The sequence below is a fragment of the Heterocephalus glaber genome, unplaced genomic scaffold (assembly GCF_053883595.1).
Source record: "Heterocephalus glaber isolate CG9 unplaced genomic scaffold, H.glaber_assembly_v1.0 deba00001532, whole genome shotgun sequence".
NCBI classification, from domain to species: Eukaryota; Metazoa; Chordata; class Mammalia; order Rodentia; family Bathyergidae; genus Heterocephalus; species Heterocephalus glaber.
Window position 1 is genome coordinate 24,132,315 of NW_028258330.1, and position 15,974 is coordinate 24,148,288.

The 15,974-nt window shown below is 43.6% G+C and overlaps 1 protein-coding gene across 1 annotated transcript in view; it reads left to right on the forward strand.

Moving 5' to 3' along the window:
* The first annotated feature begins 1,215 nt into the window (after window positions 1-1,215).
* Efcab8 (EF-hand calcium binding domain 8) overlaps window positions 1,216-15,974 on the forward strand; it is an 86,722-nt gene continuing 71,963 nt past the window's right edge. Inside the window, 5 exon segments of the mRNA XM_087188587.1 lie at window positions 1,216-1,417; window positions 2,112-2,170; window positions 8,164-8,342; window positions 10,430-10,547; window positions 13,107-13,219. Of these exon segments, the coding sequence (XP_087044713.1) occupies window positions 1,216-1,417; window positions 2,112-2,170; window positions 8,164-8,342; window positions 10,430-10,547; window positions 13,107-13,219 (671 nt within the window).

Sequence of the window (15,974 nt, forward strand, 5' to 3'; positions counted from 1 at the left end):
CCACTCCCAAGTCTACCGTTTTTCGGGTAGTCTATGAATATTTTTTTATACCTGTGGCTCCTTGTACCCAGGAAGTTTTGTCAGAGACATGGCCATGAGGTTCAAGTAGAACTGAATGTTGAGCTCCTGTATCTACTAGGAACTCGACAGGTTTTCCCTCTACTTTTAGGGTTACCCTGGGCTCGGGGAGGGGTGCCGAACTCCATCCCCTCTAGCGACTCAGTTCGTCCATAGCCAGGATGGGGGCCTTGGGGTGGCTTTTTGGCTTTTTAGGGCATTCTGTGGCCCAATGACCTTCCTCTTTACAATAAGCACACTGATTCTTTTCCAATCGGGGGCGATTCCTGCGTTCCTCCTTACCTTGTCCTTCTGTCGCAATCTTTTTCAGATGACGTTCACGTTCCTTTGGCTCTCCCGCAGTGGTGGCAAGAAGGATCTGAGCTAGGTTCCTAGTTTGTTGATCACTAGCCTTTGCCTGTCTTTTTTCTGCAGTCTCTCTATTGTTATATACTCTTTCTGCCACTGTCATTAAGTCCTGAATACTCTTTTCTCCTAACCTGTCTACTTTCTGTAACTTTCTCCTAATATCTGGTGCCGCCTGGTTGACAAAAGGGATAATAACAGCTGCCTTAGTCTCGACGGCCTCTGGATCCATGGGAGTATATCTACGGAAGGCCTCTAGGATTTTTTTTTAAAAAGCCACCGGACTTTTATCTTTACCCTGTTGAACATCTCTTATTTTGGCCAAATTAGTGGGCTTACGAGCCGCTGCTTTTAGACCTCCCAACAGAGTCTGGTGATAGACCCGGAGTCTCTCCTTACCTTCTGCCATGTTGAAGTCCCAGTCGGGCGGGACAAAGGAAAAGAAGTGTTGATAGTGTCAACATTGAGGGTGGGTTGACCACTGTCACCAGGAACCAATTTCCTGGCCTCGTTCTGAATCTTTTTATGTTCCTCCATCATGAACAGGATCTGGAGGAGCTGTTGACAGTCATCCCAGGTGGGCTGGTGGGTGAACAAAACAGCCTCCAACAGTTGGATTAGATCCCTGGGATTGTCAGAAAACTTGGCGTGTTGTGTGTGCTAATTATAAAGGTCACTAGTGGCAAAGGGCCAATACTGGAGAGGCTGATTGCCATGCTCATCAGGGGGTCCAGTCGCCCTCAATGGGAGGACAGTGGAATCCGCCGGCCCCACCACCGGCAAGGCTGCGCGATGGCTGCGGTTGTTTTGGGCGGGGCCACCCCCTCTAGCAATGCCCGCCTGGGCATGCATTTCCTCCCCGGCTATCTCCTATCTCCGGGGCTCTTCCCTGCGCCTCCGCCAGGGCGCCTCCCTCCGCCCCGGCCGCCGCAAGTGGAGGAGCGGGTGTGGGCAGTAGGTAGGGAGCGGGGTGCGGGCGGGGTTCGTGCGGGCGGTAGGGAGGGGGAAAAAGGAGATCTTCCTCAGTTTCTCTTTGGAGAACTGGGTATAGCGGCGCCGTGGTTTTGGTGTCAATTTGTCCTCTCCGGTGGTCTCCTCTGGTGGTTCTTTCATGCACCGCTAGGACTGCCGCAGGCGGCTGTTTCTGTGGAGGCAAAAAGGGCTTGATCCAAGAGGGAGGGTTCTGCACCAGGTCTTCCCAGGTAACGATGTATGGTTCCTGGTCAGGGTGTCTCGTTCGGGGACAAAAAACAATTTTTCTAACTCTTTTGACTGTTTCTAGGTCAAATGTGTCCTCTGGTGGCTAGTTTACCTTAAAAGTTGGCCATTCTGATTTGCAAAGGGTGATTAACTTTTTCTTTTTAATTTCTAAATTCAAATTATGTGCTCGCTTTCTAACTTCCCCGAAATGACTTGTTAACAAGGAAAGGGGGTTAGTCACATTCTGTCCCATCGTCTCAGTCCAAGTCACACAACAGACAAACAGACACAACAGACAAGCAAAAAGCATGGGATGACGGCCTCACGCTGTACCGCAGGAGCGACCCGCACTGTCCCCCTAGGAGTCCCACAGACTCGTACTCATGGGGCACTCCGTCCCCTCCAGAAGGATCCCGGAACGTCTTCCAGGATCCCGGGTCGGTGGCCCTCGCAGCACGTCCACCTAGACCGTTTGTCGACCTTTCCAGAAAATGGGCCCCAGACCTTACAGACACAGAAACACTCACCAGCTGGCATCAACCCTCCGGTACGGAAATCCTGAGGGTCTTGGGGATCCCGGACGAGCCCCCAAATGTTGTGCCCAGATCGCAAAGTCCCCAGAGACCACCAAGGAGCCGTTTCCGATGTAAACACACGAGGGTCGTTTATTTAAGCTCCAGCAGGGGCACTCAACCGTCACCGATGCAACGGATCAGGATTGAGAGCCCCAAATTCCAAATCAGCAGGGTTTTTATTGTGGCTACCACAAGGTTTGGGGATGTTCCATTTAGCAGTTATATGATTGGTTGATATTTAGCAAGCATGGGGGGTTGAGGGGTGGCTACATGTAGAGTTTATGGGAAAAAGGAACAATCAGGACATTGACAGAATATTCTATAGATAATGGGCCCGGGAGCATCTGTTTTCTGGGCAGACAGAGGACTGAGTTAGGAGCTGTGTCTCTTTTTTATCTGTTGCCCCACAGCAAGGACATTTTATCATTAGTTTATGGGCACAAAGGAGACTAGGGGAATAGTTGACTTCAGTGAAGTGGAATTTATGTCAAGGCCACTTTACTCTCTTATATTTAAGATGGAGTCAAACTTTAAAATGGAGTTAGTTAGGTCTCACATTAGTACCTAATTTTAAGACTTCCTCTAAAGCTACAATAATCAAGGCAGTGTTGGTGTAAGGAAAGACATATAGATCATTGGAATAAAACAATCTAAAAATAGAACCACACATATATGGTCCACTGAGCTTTGAGAGATTATTTAACAACATTTTATAGAATATAAACTCAATTCAAGAGCAGAGGAAAAGATAGTGTTTTTAGCAAATGGCACTAGAACACCTGGGATATCTGTATATAAAAAATTAACCTCAACCCTTTATTTCCATACATAAAAATAACTTGAAAGGATCTATGAACCTAAATATGAAAGACTAAAACTGTAAAACTTTAAGAGTAAATTATAAGGGAAAATGTTTATGAATTTAGGGTAGGCAAGAACTTCCTAGGATACAAAAAACATGATATATAAAAGAAAAAAATTGATAAATGAGATTCCATCAAAATTTAGAACTTTGACATCGTTAAAATGAAAAGTAGTCCTTAAACAGACCGTATTTACAATGCATATGACCTATGACCAGAATATATACAGAACTCTTACAGCTCATTAATAGGCAACCCAATTAAAAAGTAGAAACAAGAAGATGACAAATAGCCAGTACAGCACAAGGTAAGGTGTGCAACACTAGAATCAGAAAAATACTAATCCGTACAATAACAAGATTGAATTATACACTCATTAGGGAGATGAAGTTAAAAGTTTCAAAAGCCTTGTCATGACTTTTTCTTTTAGTTGGAATCTCCCCCTTTGCGTTTAATTTGTCATGCCCAATGGATTCATTCTGCTGGGCTTCCTGGGGTTGTGATTCTCATTGTCTTTTCCCAGGATATTGTCTACAATTTTTTGGAGTGCTGGTTTGGTATTCATGAAGTTCCTAAGGTGCTCTTTGTCATGAAAGTATCTTCTTTCTCCATCAATTTTGAAAGATAGTTTTGCGGGGTACATCAATCTGCATTGGAGGCTGTTTTCCTTTAGGGCTTGAAATAAGTCGCTCCAAGCTCTTCTTGCCTTGAGTGTTTGCATTGAGAAGTCTGCTGTGATTCTGATGGGCTTTCCTTTGTATGTGATTTGTTTCTTTTCTCTCACTGCTTGTAGAATTTTGTTCTTCTGTTGGGTTTCTGGAATCCTATTATATGCTTATGTGTAGATTTTTAAAAATCAAGGCTGGTTGGAGTCCTATATGCCTCACTTATCTGTATGTCAAGTTCTTTTCCCCTGCTTGGGAAGTTTTCTGCCATAACTTCTGTAAACAGTTTTTTTTATGTCATCTGCACTCTCTCCTGTTGCTTCATTGACTCCGATCAGTCTTATGTCATTCTTCTTTGCATTGTTTAGCAGCTGCTGGATTGTTTTCTCATGGTACCTTATAATTTTAAAGCAATTTTTCTTTTCCTGGTGACTAATAGGAATCTTATCTTCTATATCTGAAATTCTGTCCTCACATTGGTTCATTCTGCTGCGTAGACTTTCAATGGAGTTTTTAATCTCCTGGAAATCTTTTTGTATCTGTTTTATGGATTCCATTTTTGTCTTATGTTGGGATTCCATCATGTTCCTCAACTCCTCTATTTCTTTTAATCTGTGTCCTCTCTAGATTTATTAATCTTGTCTTGCACCATGAGCACAATTTCTGCTGTTATCTGAGAAATTATTTCCGATTTCATTTTTTCTAGATCCTCTCTTGTTGCCAGTTCAGGGAGTCCAGGTGGTCGAGTGTCAGATTGTTCCATCTGTTTTCCCTTTGGGGTTGCTATAGGTGATCTGGAAGTCTGTTTTTGAGGCTTGTTTATGTGTCTTCTCATTTCCACAGCTGGGGGGAGGATGTGCTACTGGTGCCCACGCGGCTCACCTCTTCTGTGCTGGGAGTGATGGAACGGCTGCCTGGAAGCCCCTTTCTCTGGGCTGGGAGTGGTAGAATGGCAGCCAGGGAGTCTCCTCCTGGGCGCTGGGATTGGCTCACCTCCTCTGCCTTGGGAGCAGTGGAATGGCAGCCTAGAGTACATTTTTTAAAATCTTTTTTTTAATGCATTTGCCAACATATAGTACATACATTACTAACAGAAATGGATCTGTTTTATAAATACACTTATGCAGGGTTTTTTTTGCTGGTAACCTCTAAATTGTCATTTTCTGTGGGTCTCTTTCTCTTATCATCTTGGCTACCAAAACATCTCATCCTCCCAGCTGTCTTTTGTGGGTTTTTTTTTTTGGTTGTTCCCTAAATGTACTCTTCCCTCAGTATCAGCCCCTATAATTTTCAGATATTTTGTGTTTTATTTGTAACCAGGCAGTCTAGTATCATGCACATTTACCATTTTCTGTCTGCTTTTTCTGGAAATACTTTTGTCATTTCCCTCAGTCATCCTGGGTCTTGGCTTTTAAACCTCCTTCCTTGACTTATCTCTCTCTCTCAGTCCTTACATCTGAGCTCTTGTTAGCATGTTATTAGGTTAGGACACTTTTGGCCAGTCATTAGTCTTCCTCTTCCTTCTCACCCTGCATCTTGTGCTGAGAATTTTCATAATTGCCCACATCCTGTTCATTTTCCCTGGCCAAGCATTTAAGATGTTGCATTCTGCTTCTAATTTTTTTCCCTCTTATGCTGTTTTCCCCTCCCCCATGCCTCCCAGAACCCCTCTGATCAAGCTGAGTGGCTCATTTGCCCAGTCCTCTGTGCGTGTCAGGCACGCCTCTTTCCTGGCTGTTCCCCCACCATCCTAAAGTTTCCCTGGACTCTGCCTGGGAGACTTGCTGATGAGTCTGGACTGGTGCTTCAGTATTTCGGATACTGACACAGCACATGCCCTTCATTCTCAGAGCAGAGCTTTGGGGATGAACCTCCACCATGTGCTCTTATCCGGTCCTCACACTGCTTTGAAGCGTTCCATCAGCTCTCGTGAGGGAGTCCCGTTTCCAAGGGCACAGAAGGGAGTTTGAGAGGGTGGATACTGTGGAAGGTCAGGAACTAGTCTGGTCCTGTCCCACCTCTATTGCATGTCTTTGACCTTTGGACATGTGCCCGCCTGTGGACCTCATCCACATCTGAATTGTTCTTCATATACCACATGGCTCCCTAAGCCCCTTCTAGTTCTACAGAAAGTGTGAGCCCCTTAAAGAAGCCCCAGATGTGAAGTCAGGAGTGAAATAACTTGAGTTGTCAGTGGGACAACTCCTTTCCATCGGGGGAAGCAAGACTCATTTGTCAACTTTCAGAAAGCTGCCTGCTGGAGCAATCTTGATAGGAAAAGGGGTAGTCATCAGATGGTTACTGGGAGTGCTCATGAGTAAGGGGCAGCCACCCTCTCCCTAGACCTTGTCTTCTTTAATGCTTTTTCTTTGACTGGCTAGCTCAGTTTCCCACATGGTCCGTATAAAGACTGAAGTTAAAAGAACTCCCTATTTTAGGTCAAGATGAATGTCTTCTGAGGACTTAGAAGAGAGCCCTCAACTTGAAAAGGTAAGCAAACTGTCAGTGTGAATAAAGGAAGGGGGCATTCCAAAGCCACCCAGAGTGACCAAAACTCATCAGCATAGCAGTCTATTGGTCTCTGCACTCGCCACGGCAAACTCAAGAGACTCACAGGGCCAGGTAGGTAACTTAAGTGTGTACTGCAAGCAGGGTGGTTTTTCCTTTTAAAGTACCACTTGGGCCAGATGCAACACCCCTAGGCTGTCAGTCCACAGCCCCTCTGTGGACTATACTTAATTTTGTCCTGCAAAGCTGTGATAACAATGACATGGGCTATATGAACTTTTATATGTATTGAGTATCTGTTAAGTGCCTGGGGGGCTGGGTAATATAGAAATAATATAAATTAAGATTAAATTAAGATAAATTAATATACTCTTGCCTTCAAAAAGCTCACTATAAGATGAATGATAAGTGCTGTCATTTATCCTGAAGCCATTTTTCTGGGGTTTTATATGTATTTGATCTCAACTACAACCTTGTGGTTCTTTTTTGCAGATGGGGAAGTCTATGGCTCAAGCAGTATGTGGTATGCCACAGATAAAGTAGCTTGTATGTGGGTTATCAGGCAAAATTATAACCTAGAGCTCTGAACTCTGTGGCCACGTGCTTCTCACACTACATTGTATGTGTACACACATACATGCTGTGAGTGGGAGGAATGAACAAAGAGCAGGGAAGGTGGAGGTGGCAGTGGTGCTTCTTATTGAAAGTCAAGGGAAAGCTCCTTGGAGGAAGTGTCATTTTAGCCAGACACTGAAGAATGGGTGGAAGTTCTCTGTGGCATAGGCCTGGACTGTGTATAGGAGATGGTGAGAGTAGAAGTGGAACACTTTGCTGTGTTGAGGATGGTGAAAAATAGATGGTTTACCTGGAATTGAAAGATAAGTCAGGGCTAGTGAAAAAGCCTTTGTGAAGGGCTTTAAAAGCCATGCTCAGGAGTTGAGGGTGGAAGGAGTTGCAATGGAGAGTGTCAGAGCAAAATAAAGTCATCACATTTGCTTTATAGGATGATGACTAGTGCCAGCACTGGGAAGTGGTTTGGAAGGGATGGCCAGACTCTGTTTTAGGGAGGTGATTATATTTGTCCCAGAGTAGAGCAGGGATTGGGAGAGGATGGGTTCTTCGTGGGAGATAGATCCCAATAAGAATGTACAGGAAAAAAGGAGGCACTAAAATGGTGCTGAGATTTCTAAATTTGGGGTCTGGGTAGATGGTGAGAGCATCAATTCCTTCATTTGCTGGACTTCATGAAGGCAGGGACTCAACTTTGTTTACTGTTGTATTCACAGTGCCTGGCACCCACAAATGTGTGGGGACTGTGAGTGAATTAATGAGCGCTCACAGGAGGATGTACATGGTCGTTATTTTGGTGGGGCTTAACTCCCAAAGTTAGGAGATGCAATCTAGAGCTCCGACCACCCCATTACCATTTTCAGTGATGGGACTGAACTCATGGCTTCACACATACTAGACATCTGCACTACCATTTAGCTACATCTCTGACCCTGCAGTCTAGATTTTTCTCCTCCCCTCCCCACTTCCTTCCTATCCCTCTCCCTACTCCCACTGCCCTGGCCTTCCCCTTTTCTTCTCCTAGTACTGGGGATTGAACCTACAGCCTTTGTACTGACCTAATCCTTAGCCCTTTTTAATTTTGGAGACAGTCTTGCTAAATTGCCCAAACTAGGCTCGAACTTGAGATCCTCCTGCCTTAGCCTCCCAGAATGTTGGGTTGCAGGCTATATCTGGCCTAGATTTTTCTTGATCTTCCTAAGCTTAAAAGTGGAAGCAAATAAGTGGAACTTAATTTGTTTCTATTAGTAACATCATAACACTACTGAGCCTATTCTTCCCCCAAAGATTCTCTCTTTAAGATGTGCTGAGAAATGTTTGGCATAGGAAACTAACCCTCTCAGTCCCTGGTTTTTGTAATCATTCTCATTCCAGCTGTCTATCCCATGTGAATTTCAGGACAAAGAGGCTTCTAGTTCCCCACATTCCATCATCCTTAGCCATACTCCTGACACCCCACCAAGCACTCAGCTTTTTACTGGGTTGCATCTGGCTGAGATGGAGAAAATGTTTGAAGAGGGCATTGGCTCCACTAGAAGTAAAGCCACACTGTAGACTCAGTTGTTGTGACTTCTACACAGGACCCAGTATCTGGGGTGTGTGGAGGGCTCAGATCTGACAGAGTTCTCCTCCCCCCCTTTAAAAAGTACTGGGGAGTGAACCTAGGACCCAGAGCTTTTGCACTGAGCTACATATTTAGCCCTTTTCTATTTTATTTTATTTTATTTTTTTATTACCCCCTTTTTTTTGGTACTGGGGATTGAACTCTGGACCTTATGCTTGTGAGGCAGAAGGTAGTACCCTGGCCCTAGCCCTTTACTTTTTTTTTTTTTTTGGTACCAGGGATTGAACTTGGGTCCTTGCGCTTGTGCAGCAGGTGACAAAACCACTGAGCTAAATCCCCGGCCCAGCCCTTTACTTTTTGAGGCAGTGTTTGACTAAGTTGTCCAGGCTGTGCTTGAACTTGTGATCCTCTTGCCTCAGCCTCTCAGAGTACTGGTGTTAGAGTTGTGCACCACCATCCCCAGCTCTGACAAATATTTTTGTATCCAGTGTCTTGTTTAAAACTTTTATTAATCATTGTGTAGGTTGTGTAAGCATGTTGGAACCTGTTTGAGATCTAGAAGAAAATACACCCAGTCCAAATACACCCACATGCAGCAACTGTTAGCATTTTGGTGCGTTTTCTTCCAGTTTCATATGTGTGGCTTATTATCTACTATTGTGGACAGAAGTCCCACAGCCTTGGTGGCTTGATTCAACACAAATCTCACAGTTTTGGTATGTCAGCAGTGTGGGCATAGCTCAGCTGGCCCTTCGGCTCAGAGTCTCTCACAGCTGTAGTCAAGTTGTCAGCTGGGCCTGCAGTGTTATCTGGGGCTCGACCAGGAAGAACCTACTTCCAAGTTCACTCACCTTGTTGGCAGAATTCATTACAGGTGCAGTGGTGAGGGCTTCCATGTCTTCCTGGCTATTGGTAGGAGGCTGCCATCAGCTCCCAGAAGCTGTCCATCGTCCTGGCTGTGTGAGACTCCCCAACATGGCTACTGGCAAGGCGCAACCCAAGAATGGAGAGAGTAAATCTAGCAGGATATAAATCTCATATAACAGAATCGTATAATAATATGAACAGAGATTTATATACTCTGCCTGTCACCTGTGTCAGGATTTGCCGCTAGAATTCTGCAAGTCGTACCCTCCCCACCCCTAGCAAGGGAGACAATAGGAGGGCATAAAGACTAGGAAGTGGACATCCCAAGGGGCTCCTTAAGTTTCCACCACATCTGGCTGTGAGTGTTTTTATATGTCTGTAATGACACTATACTGATGCTCCCTGACTTACTACAGGGTATGTCCTGATAAACTAGTGTAAGTTGAACGTGTTATAAGCTGAAAATTCCACTTAGTACACCTAACCTGCCAACCATTGCATCTTAGCCTAGCCTAACTTAAGAGTGCTCAGAATACTTACATGAGCCTACAGTTGGGCAAAAGGATCTAACACAAAGCATGTTTCATAATAAAGTATTGAATATCTCATGTAATTTATTGAATACTGTGCTGAAAGTGAAAAACAGTGGTTATATGTGTATATGTTTATAAAGTTGAATCCTAAATTGGGGACTGTATTTATGTATGGCATTTCAGACCCTTCTCTTTCACTTAATGTTAATCTTAAGAACATGTCTATGTCACTGTATGGACTTCTGTGCTATCATGGACTTCTATGGCATTGCTTGGCTCCAGGGAAAGCCAGGACCTGAGTGTGTTAGTCTGTCACTGAGCCACACCCCCAGCTCCTAAAATTAGTTTTTAGCAAGTTCCCTCACCTTGCTTCTCATTTAATATATGTAAATCCTGGGGATATTTTCATAAAAATATAATAAGACTTTCCTCACTTTAAAAGAACACTGCCTATGATGTTAATTGGGGAATACATCCAAGTGTTCTATGGCTGTCTAAACCATTCCCTTATTTTTTGCATATTTAAGCTTTATTTTTCTTTCTGCAGAGCTTGATTTCTCCCCCTTGGGATGAAACTCCTCAGCATGCAGAATCCTAGAGACACTTGGGGCCTATGGGGTACTGAGTGACTTGAGTGCTAATGTCCTTCTTTCTCTGAACCCGTGGACTTGGAAACTTTCATCAGGACCATGAAGAAGGTTCTGAGTGATGTGTCAGATGAAATGCTGGAGACGATGTTTTTCAAGGTGAATTCGGATGGTAATGGCTTCATCACCTGGGTGAGGAGATGTCCCTGCTGTCTCAGGTAGCTGAGTGGAGCCGGGCTGGAGGGTACAGTTCATGTTGGAGGTGTGAAGATGGTCAGGGAGTGAGCATCAGAAAGCCTCCCTGTGTTCTGCTTTTAGTTGGGGGAGCCTGGGGTTTGGATTGCAGCTCATTCTCCTGGGGTAGGAGAATGTACGATGTGTCAGTAGCCCCTGCATGAGACCTCATGGGGCATCCGCCATGTGGCTCTCCTGTGTGCTGCCTAGAGGGATCCAAATCAGTGCCATGGCCCTTTATGGTCTCATAGGCCAACATATGGCTGTAAAATCCAAAAATGTCAGGGTCTTATGAAATAATAATAATGATTTTGTTTTTTCTGATTCTAAATATTCTTAGAGCTAGGCATGGTGGTACATACCAGCAGTCCCTGCATTTGGAAGGCTGAGAAAGGAGGAATGTGAATTCAAGGGCGGCTTAGACTACATAGTGAGACTTTTTCTCAATGTCCTCCAACTCCCGTACCACCCAAAAAAGTACTACAAGAAGCATAGATAGCATTTAAAAATACAAAAAAGTACAAAACATAATCTGAACTAGACAAAGTAGCACATGGGTGTAATCCCAGCTCTCTGGTAGGCTGAAACAGGAGTACCACAAGTTCCAGCAGCCCAGCCTGGGCAACTTAACAAGACCGTGTCTCGAAATAAAAATTAAAAAATGGACTGAGGATGTAGCTCATTGTGAGGGCCCTGGGTTTAGTCCCCAGTACTGCAAACAACCCCCTCCAACATAGTCTGATAAATTTATGTAATAAAGATGGCACTGCTAAACACTTATTTTGCTTAAACCTCACAGGAATCCTATGGGGTAGGTGCTGTTGTTTGACAGGTTCAGGAAACTGAGTCAGAGAGAAGTTGGGGAACTCTTTCAGGGTTGCAGAGCTATTATTTGGGCCAGTATTCAAACACGGAGGTCTGCCTCAAAGTTCCCTGAGTTAGCTACTATAGCATACTTTCCCCTTGGTTTAAGTATTCAATCCAGGTTTTATTTTTTATTTATTTACTTATTTTTTTCGGTACTGGGAATGGAACTCAGGACCTTGCACTTGCCAGGCAGATACCCCACTGAGCTAAATCCCTGGGCCCCAGGTTTTATTTTTTATTTATTTTCATTTTTGGTACCGGGGATCAAACTTGGGTCCTGGCACTTGCGGAGCAGGTGGTGGAACCACTGAGCTAAAGCCCCAGCCCTATTTTTTACATTTAATTTTTTGGCTTTTCTTTTTCTTTTTTTTTTTTTTTTGGTACCGGGGATCAAACTGGGGTCCTTGGGCTTTCGAGACAGGTGGCGTAGCGTAACCACTTGAGCTAAATCCCCAGCCTCTGGCTTTTATTTTTTTTAACATTCTATAATAAATATGTTTCTAGCATTCTCCATTGTCTACACAATGCTGCTGCTGCTCTCCCTTCCCTCACAGTATTGGAGTTTGAACCTAGGGCCTTGTGTATGCTAAGCAACCACTGTACCATAGAATTGAATCCTCAGCTCTGATTGCCTGCAGTTCTGGGGATTGAATCCGAGAGACCTGAGCTGTATCCCCAGGGCCCAACCCCACCCCTTTTTTTGAGACAAGGTCTCCCTAAGTTGCCCAGGCTAGTGTTGAACTTGTGATCCTCCTGTCTCAGCTTCCTCACTAGGATTACAGGCATGGGCCATAATGGTCAGAACAACAATCCTTCATAGTAACTCTTCCTTCCTTCCTTCCTTCCTTCCTTCCTTCCTTCCTTCCTTCCTTCCTTCCTTCTCTCTCTCTCTTTTTCTTTCTTTCTTTCTCTCTCTTTCTCTCTCTCTTTCTTTCTCTTTCTTTCTCTCTCTCCTTTCTTTCTCTCTTTTGCTCTCTCTCTCTCTCTCTCTCTCTCTCTCTCTCTCTCTCTCTCTCTTTTGGGGATCAAACTTGAGTCCTTGCAGTCTTTCTTTTAAAAAAATTGTTTATTTATTTTGTTAAAACAGGGTCTTGCTATCCAGGTTGATGAACTCCTGGGCTCAAGAAATGCCCCCTGCCTCAGCCTATTGTGTAGCTAGGCTACAAGTGTACACTACTACACTTGACTCCATTTCTGATGATAGCTTCATATGATGGCTTGTTTTGGCCCTAGATGTATTAACACGAGGCTGGTCAGTGTAGCCTAGAATTGTCCTAGTGGCCCTAGGCTTAGGGTTAACTTGGTATGTGAACCTACACCTGTTGTTAACTTGGTATGTGAATTCAGGCAACTCATATATACTTACATGGGTCTTATTATCCATAAAGTAGAGGTAAATAAAGAACTTATAATTGAGATGCCAGGTGTGGAGGTGAAGCCAGATTTATTTTCATTGCAGATAGAGCTAAGGAGGGAGGGGATGCCTTCCTGTTTTTACAGATGCCTGTGAATAACCCTTCCCACATTCAAGAGCCAAGCACAAGCTGTTGCTTGGCCACTTACCCTGGCAGTGCCTGGGAAGCAGCCTCCAGAACTCCTAATGGCTAATGCCGAAACACCCTCTCTCCCTTGCCTTGCTTTTTGAGGCAGCCAAAGTATATGGAATACATGATGCATGAGTTCTAGGGCGTGGAAGAGATGAGGAGGAGCCAGTACCACCTGCACTTCCACCTTCCCATGAAGATCATCCCCCTATAAGGAGTGCTTCCTTGGGCTTGGGGGAAGTGACTGAACCAGGGCAGGGGTAGCCTCCCCCTTCCTAGTTCCCAGTCTTTTTGCCAGTCTTCTTCTAGGGTTTTTGTTTTCATTTTTTCCCCCCTTCTGCTTATCTGCTCACCCTGCTCAATCAGTGTATTCATTTCACTAGACTTTTTGGCATCATTGGTTTCATTGTCTATTCATAGGATATCCTTGAGAAGTTTTTGGAGTGCTAGTTTGGTAGGCATTAATTTTTTATTTTGTTTTATTTTTTAAGGAAGGCTCTCGCTTTGTAGTGCAGGCTCTCCTAGAATTCACTGTGTAACCCAGGCTGGCCTTGAACTTGTGGAAATCCTGCTGCCTCTCCCTTCCCAGTGCTGGGATTACAGGCATCCACCACCACGGCCGGTTTCATGAACTTCTTGAAGTGCTCTTTGTCATGGAAAGACATTATTTCTCCCATCAATTTTGAAAGATAGTTTTGGAAGATACATCAATCTGGGTTGGAAGTTGTTTTCTTTTAGGGCTTGAAACACTTCATTTCAAGCTCCCCTGGTTTGTGTTGAGAAGACTGCAGTAATTCTAATGCATTTACCTTTATAAGTGTTTTTTTTGTTTGTTTGTATTTTTTTGCTTTTCTCTAACAGCCTTTGGTATTCTGTCCTTGTGGCTGGACTTCGGGGATTTTTTTTTTTTATTAAATTCTTTTATTGGTACATTGTAGGTATACAACATAATTACATTTCTCATTGGGAATTGTACCTTTACATAATGCATCTTGGTTCTTATTTTTTCCCCATTCCTAGCCCTCCCTTCACCCCCTCCACCCTTCCCTATTTACAAAGACTTTATTTCCATTTTTTCCATTTCTCATCATTTTTCCTTTCCCTTCTTTCCTTTCCCCTGCCCCTCCCACTACCCCTACCCCTTTGGACCTTTTCTTCCTATTTTGCATTATCGATTATTCATTCTAGTCATTGGTACATTTTAGGTATACAATATAATGACATTCATCATTGGAAATTTGCACCTTTACATAGTCTCTCTTGGTTCTTATTTTTCACCCTTGCCCAGCCCTCCCTTCAACCCCTCCATTCCTCCCTATTTACAAAGATTTTGTTCCTACTTTTCCATTTTCTCATATTAATCCCATTCCCTTCTATCCTTTCCCCTAGCCCTCCCACTTCCTTCCCCTTTGGCCCTTTTCTTCCTATTTCACATGACCTATTATACATTTAGTCCTTATTTACACTTTCAGTTTCTCACACCAGAGAAACTATTCGGTATTTATACATGTGTGTCCTATTTATTTCACTTAAGAGTATTGCCTCAATGTGCATCCACTTAGCTATAAATGTCTCTAATTTCTCATCTTTTATAGCTGAGTAGTACTCCATTTTATTAAAAAACCACATTTTCTTTATCCAGTCTTCAGTTGATGGGCATTTGGGCTGTTTCCAAGTTTTAGCTATCACAAACTGTGCTGCTATGAACATGGGCGCACATATATCACTGTGGTATGATTCTTTTAATTCTTTGGGGAAGATCCCTAGCAGTGGAATAGCGGGGTCAAATGGGACTTCCAGTCCTAGTTCTTTGAGGTATCTCCATACTGATTTCCACAGTGCTTGCACCAGTCTATACTCCTACCAGCAGTGGAGCAGGGTTCCTCTTTCCCCACAGCCCCACCAGCATTTGTGATTGGTTGATTTCATGACAGCAACCATTCTTTCTGGAGTGAAGTGAAATCTCAGCGTTGTTTTCATTTGCATCTCTCGAATGACCAGTGATGTTGAACATTTTTTCATGTATTTATTTGCTATTTCTACTTCTTTGTGTGAGAAATGTCTGTTCATTTCAGCTGCCCATTTTTCGATTGGGTCTTTAAATTTGGGAGGTCTGATCTTTTTAAGTTCTTTATAGATTCAAGATAGTAGACCTTTGTCTGAGGAAGAGCAGGTGAAGATTTTTTCCCACATTGTGGGTTGTCTCTTCACACTGCTGGTGGTTTCTCTTGCTGTGCAGAAGCTTTTTAATAAGAAGAGATCCCATTTGTTGATTGTTTGTGCTAGTTCACGGGCAGCTGAGGTTTTGTTCATAAAATCTTTTCCTACACCGATGTCTTCAAGGGTTCTACCTAACCTCTGTTCCAACTGGTTCAGCGTTTCTGTTTTAATATTTAGATCTTTCATCCATTTTGATTTTAATTTAGTGAATGCTGAGAGATATAAGTCTAGTTTTAATCTTTGGCAAGTTGAAGCCCAATTTTTCCAGCACCATTTATTAAAGAGGCTATCTTTCCTCCAGTGAGGGTGTTTGGCTCCTTTATTGAAGATGAGATGGCTGAGTGTGTCTGGCGTTGTTTCTGCATCTTCTGATCTGTTCTACTGGTCCTCAGGTGTGTTTCTTTGCCAGTACCATGCTGTTTTTATCACAGTAGCTTTGTAGTATAGTTGCAGGTTGGGGATTGTGATACCCCCTGCCATGTCTCTGTTACCTAGAATTGCTTTTGTTATTCTGGGTCTCTTCTTGTTCCAAATGAATTTTTGGATTGTTTTCTCAAGTGGACTTCAGGGATTTTGACTATGATGTGTTGTGGAGAAGTTCTTTTCTGATTGTGGCTGTTTGAGATTCTATATGTCTCATTTATCTGTATGTTAAATTCTTTCCCTATGGTAGGAAAGTTTTCTGCTGTTATTACTGTGAACAGGTATTTTAATGCCATTTGTGTTGTCTTCTGATTTTTCACTAATCCAATTA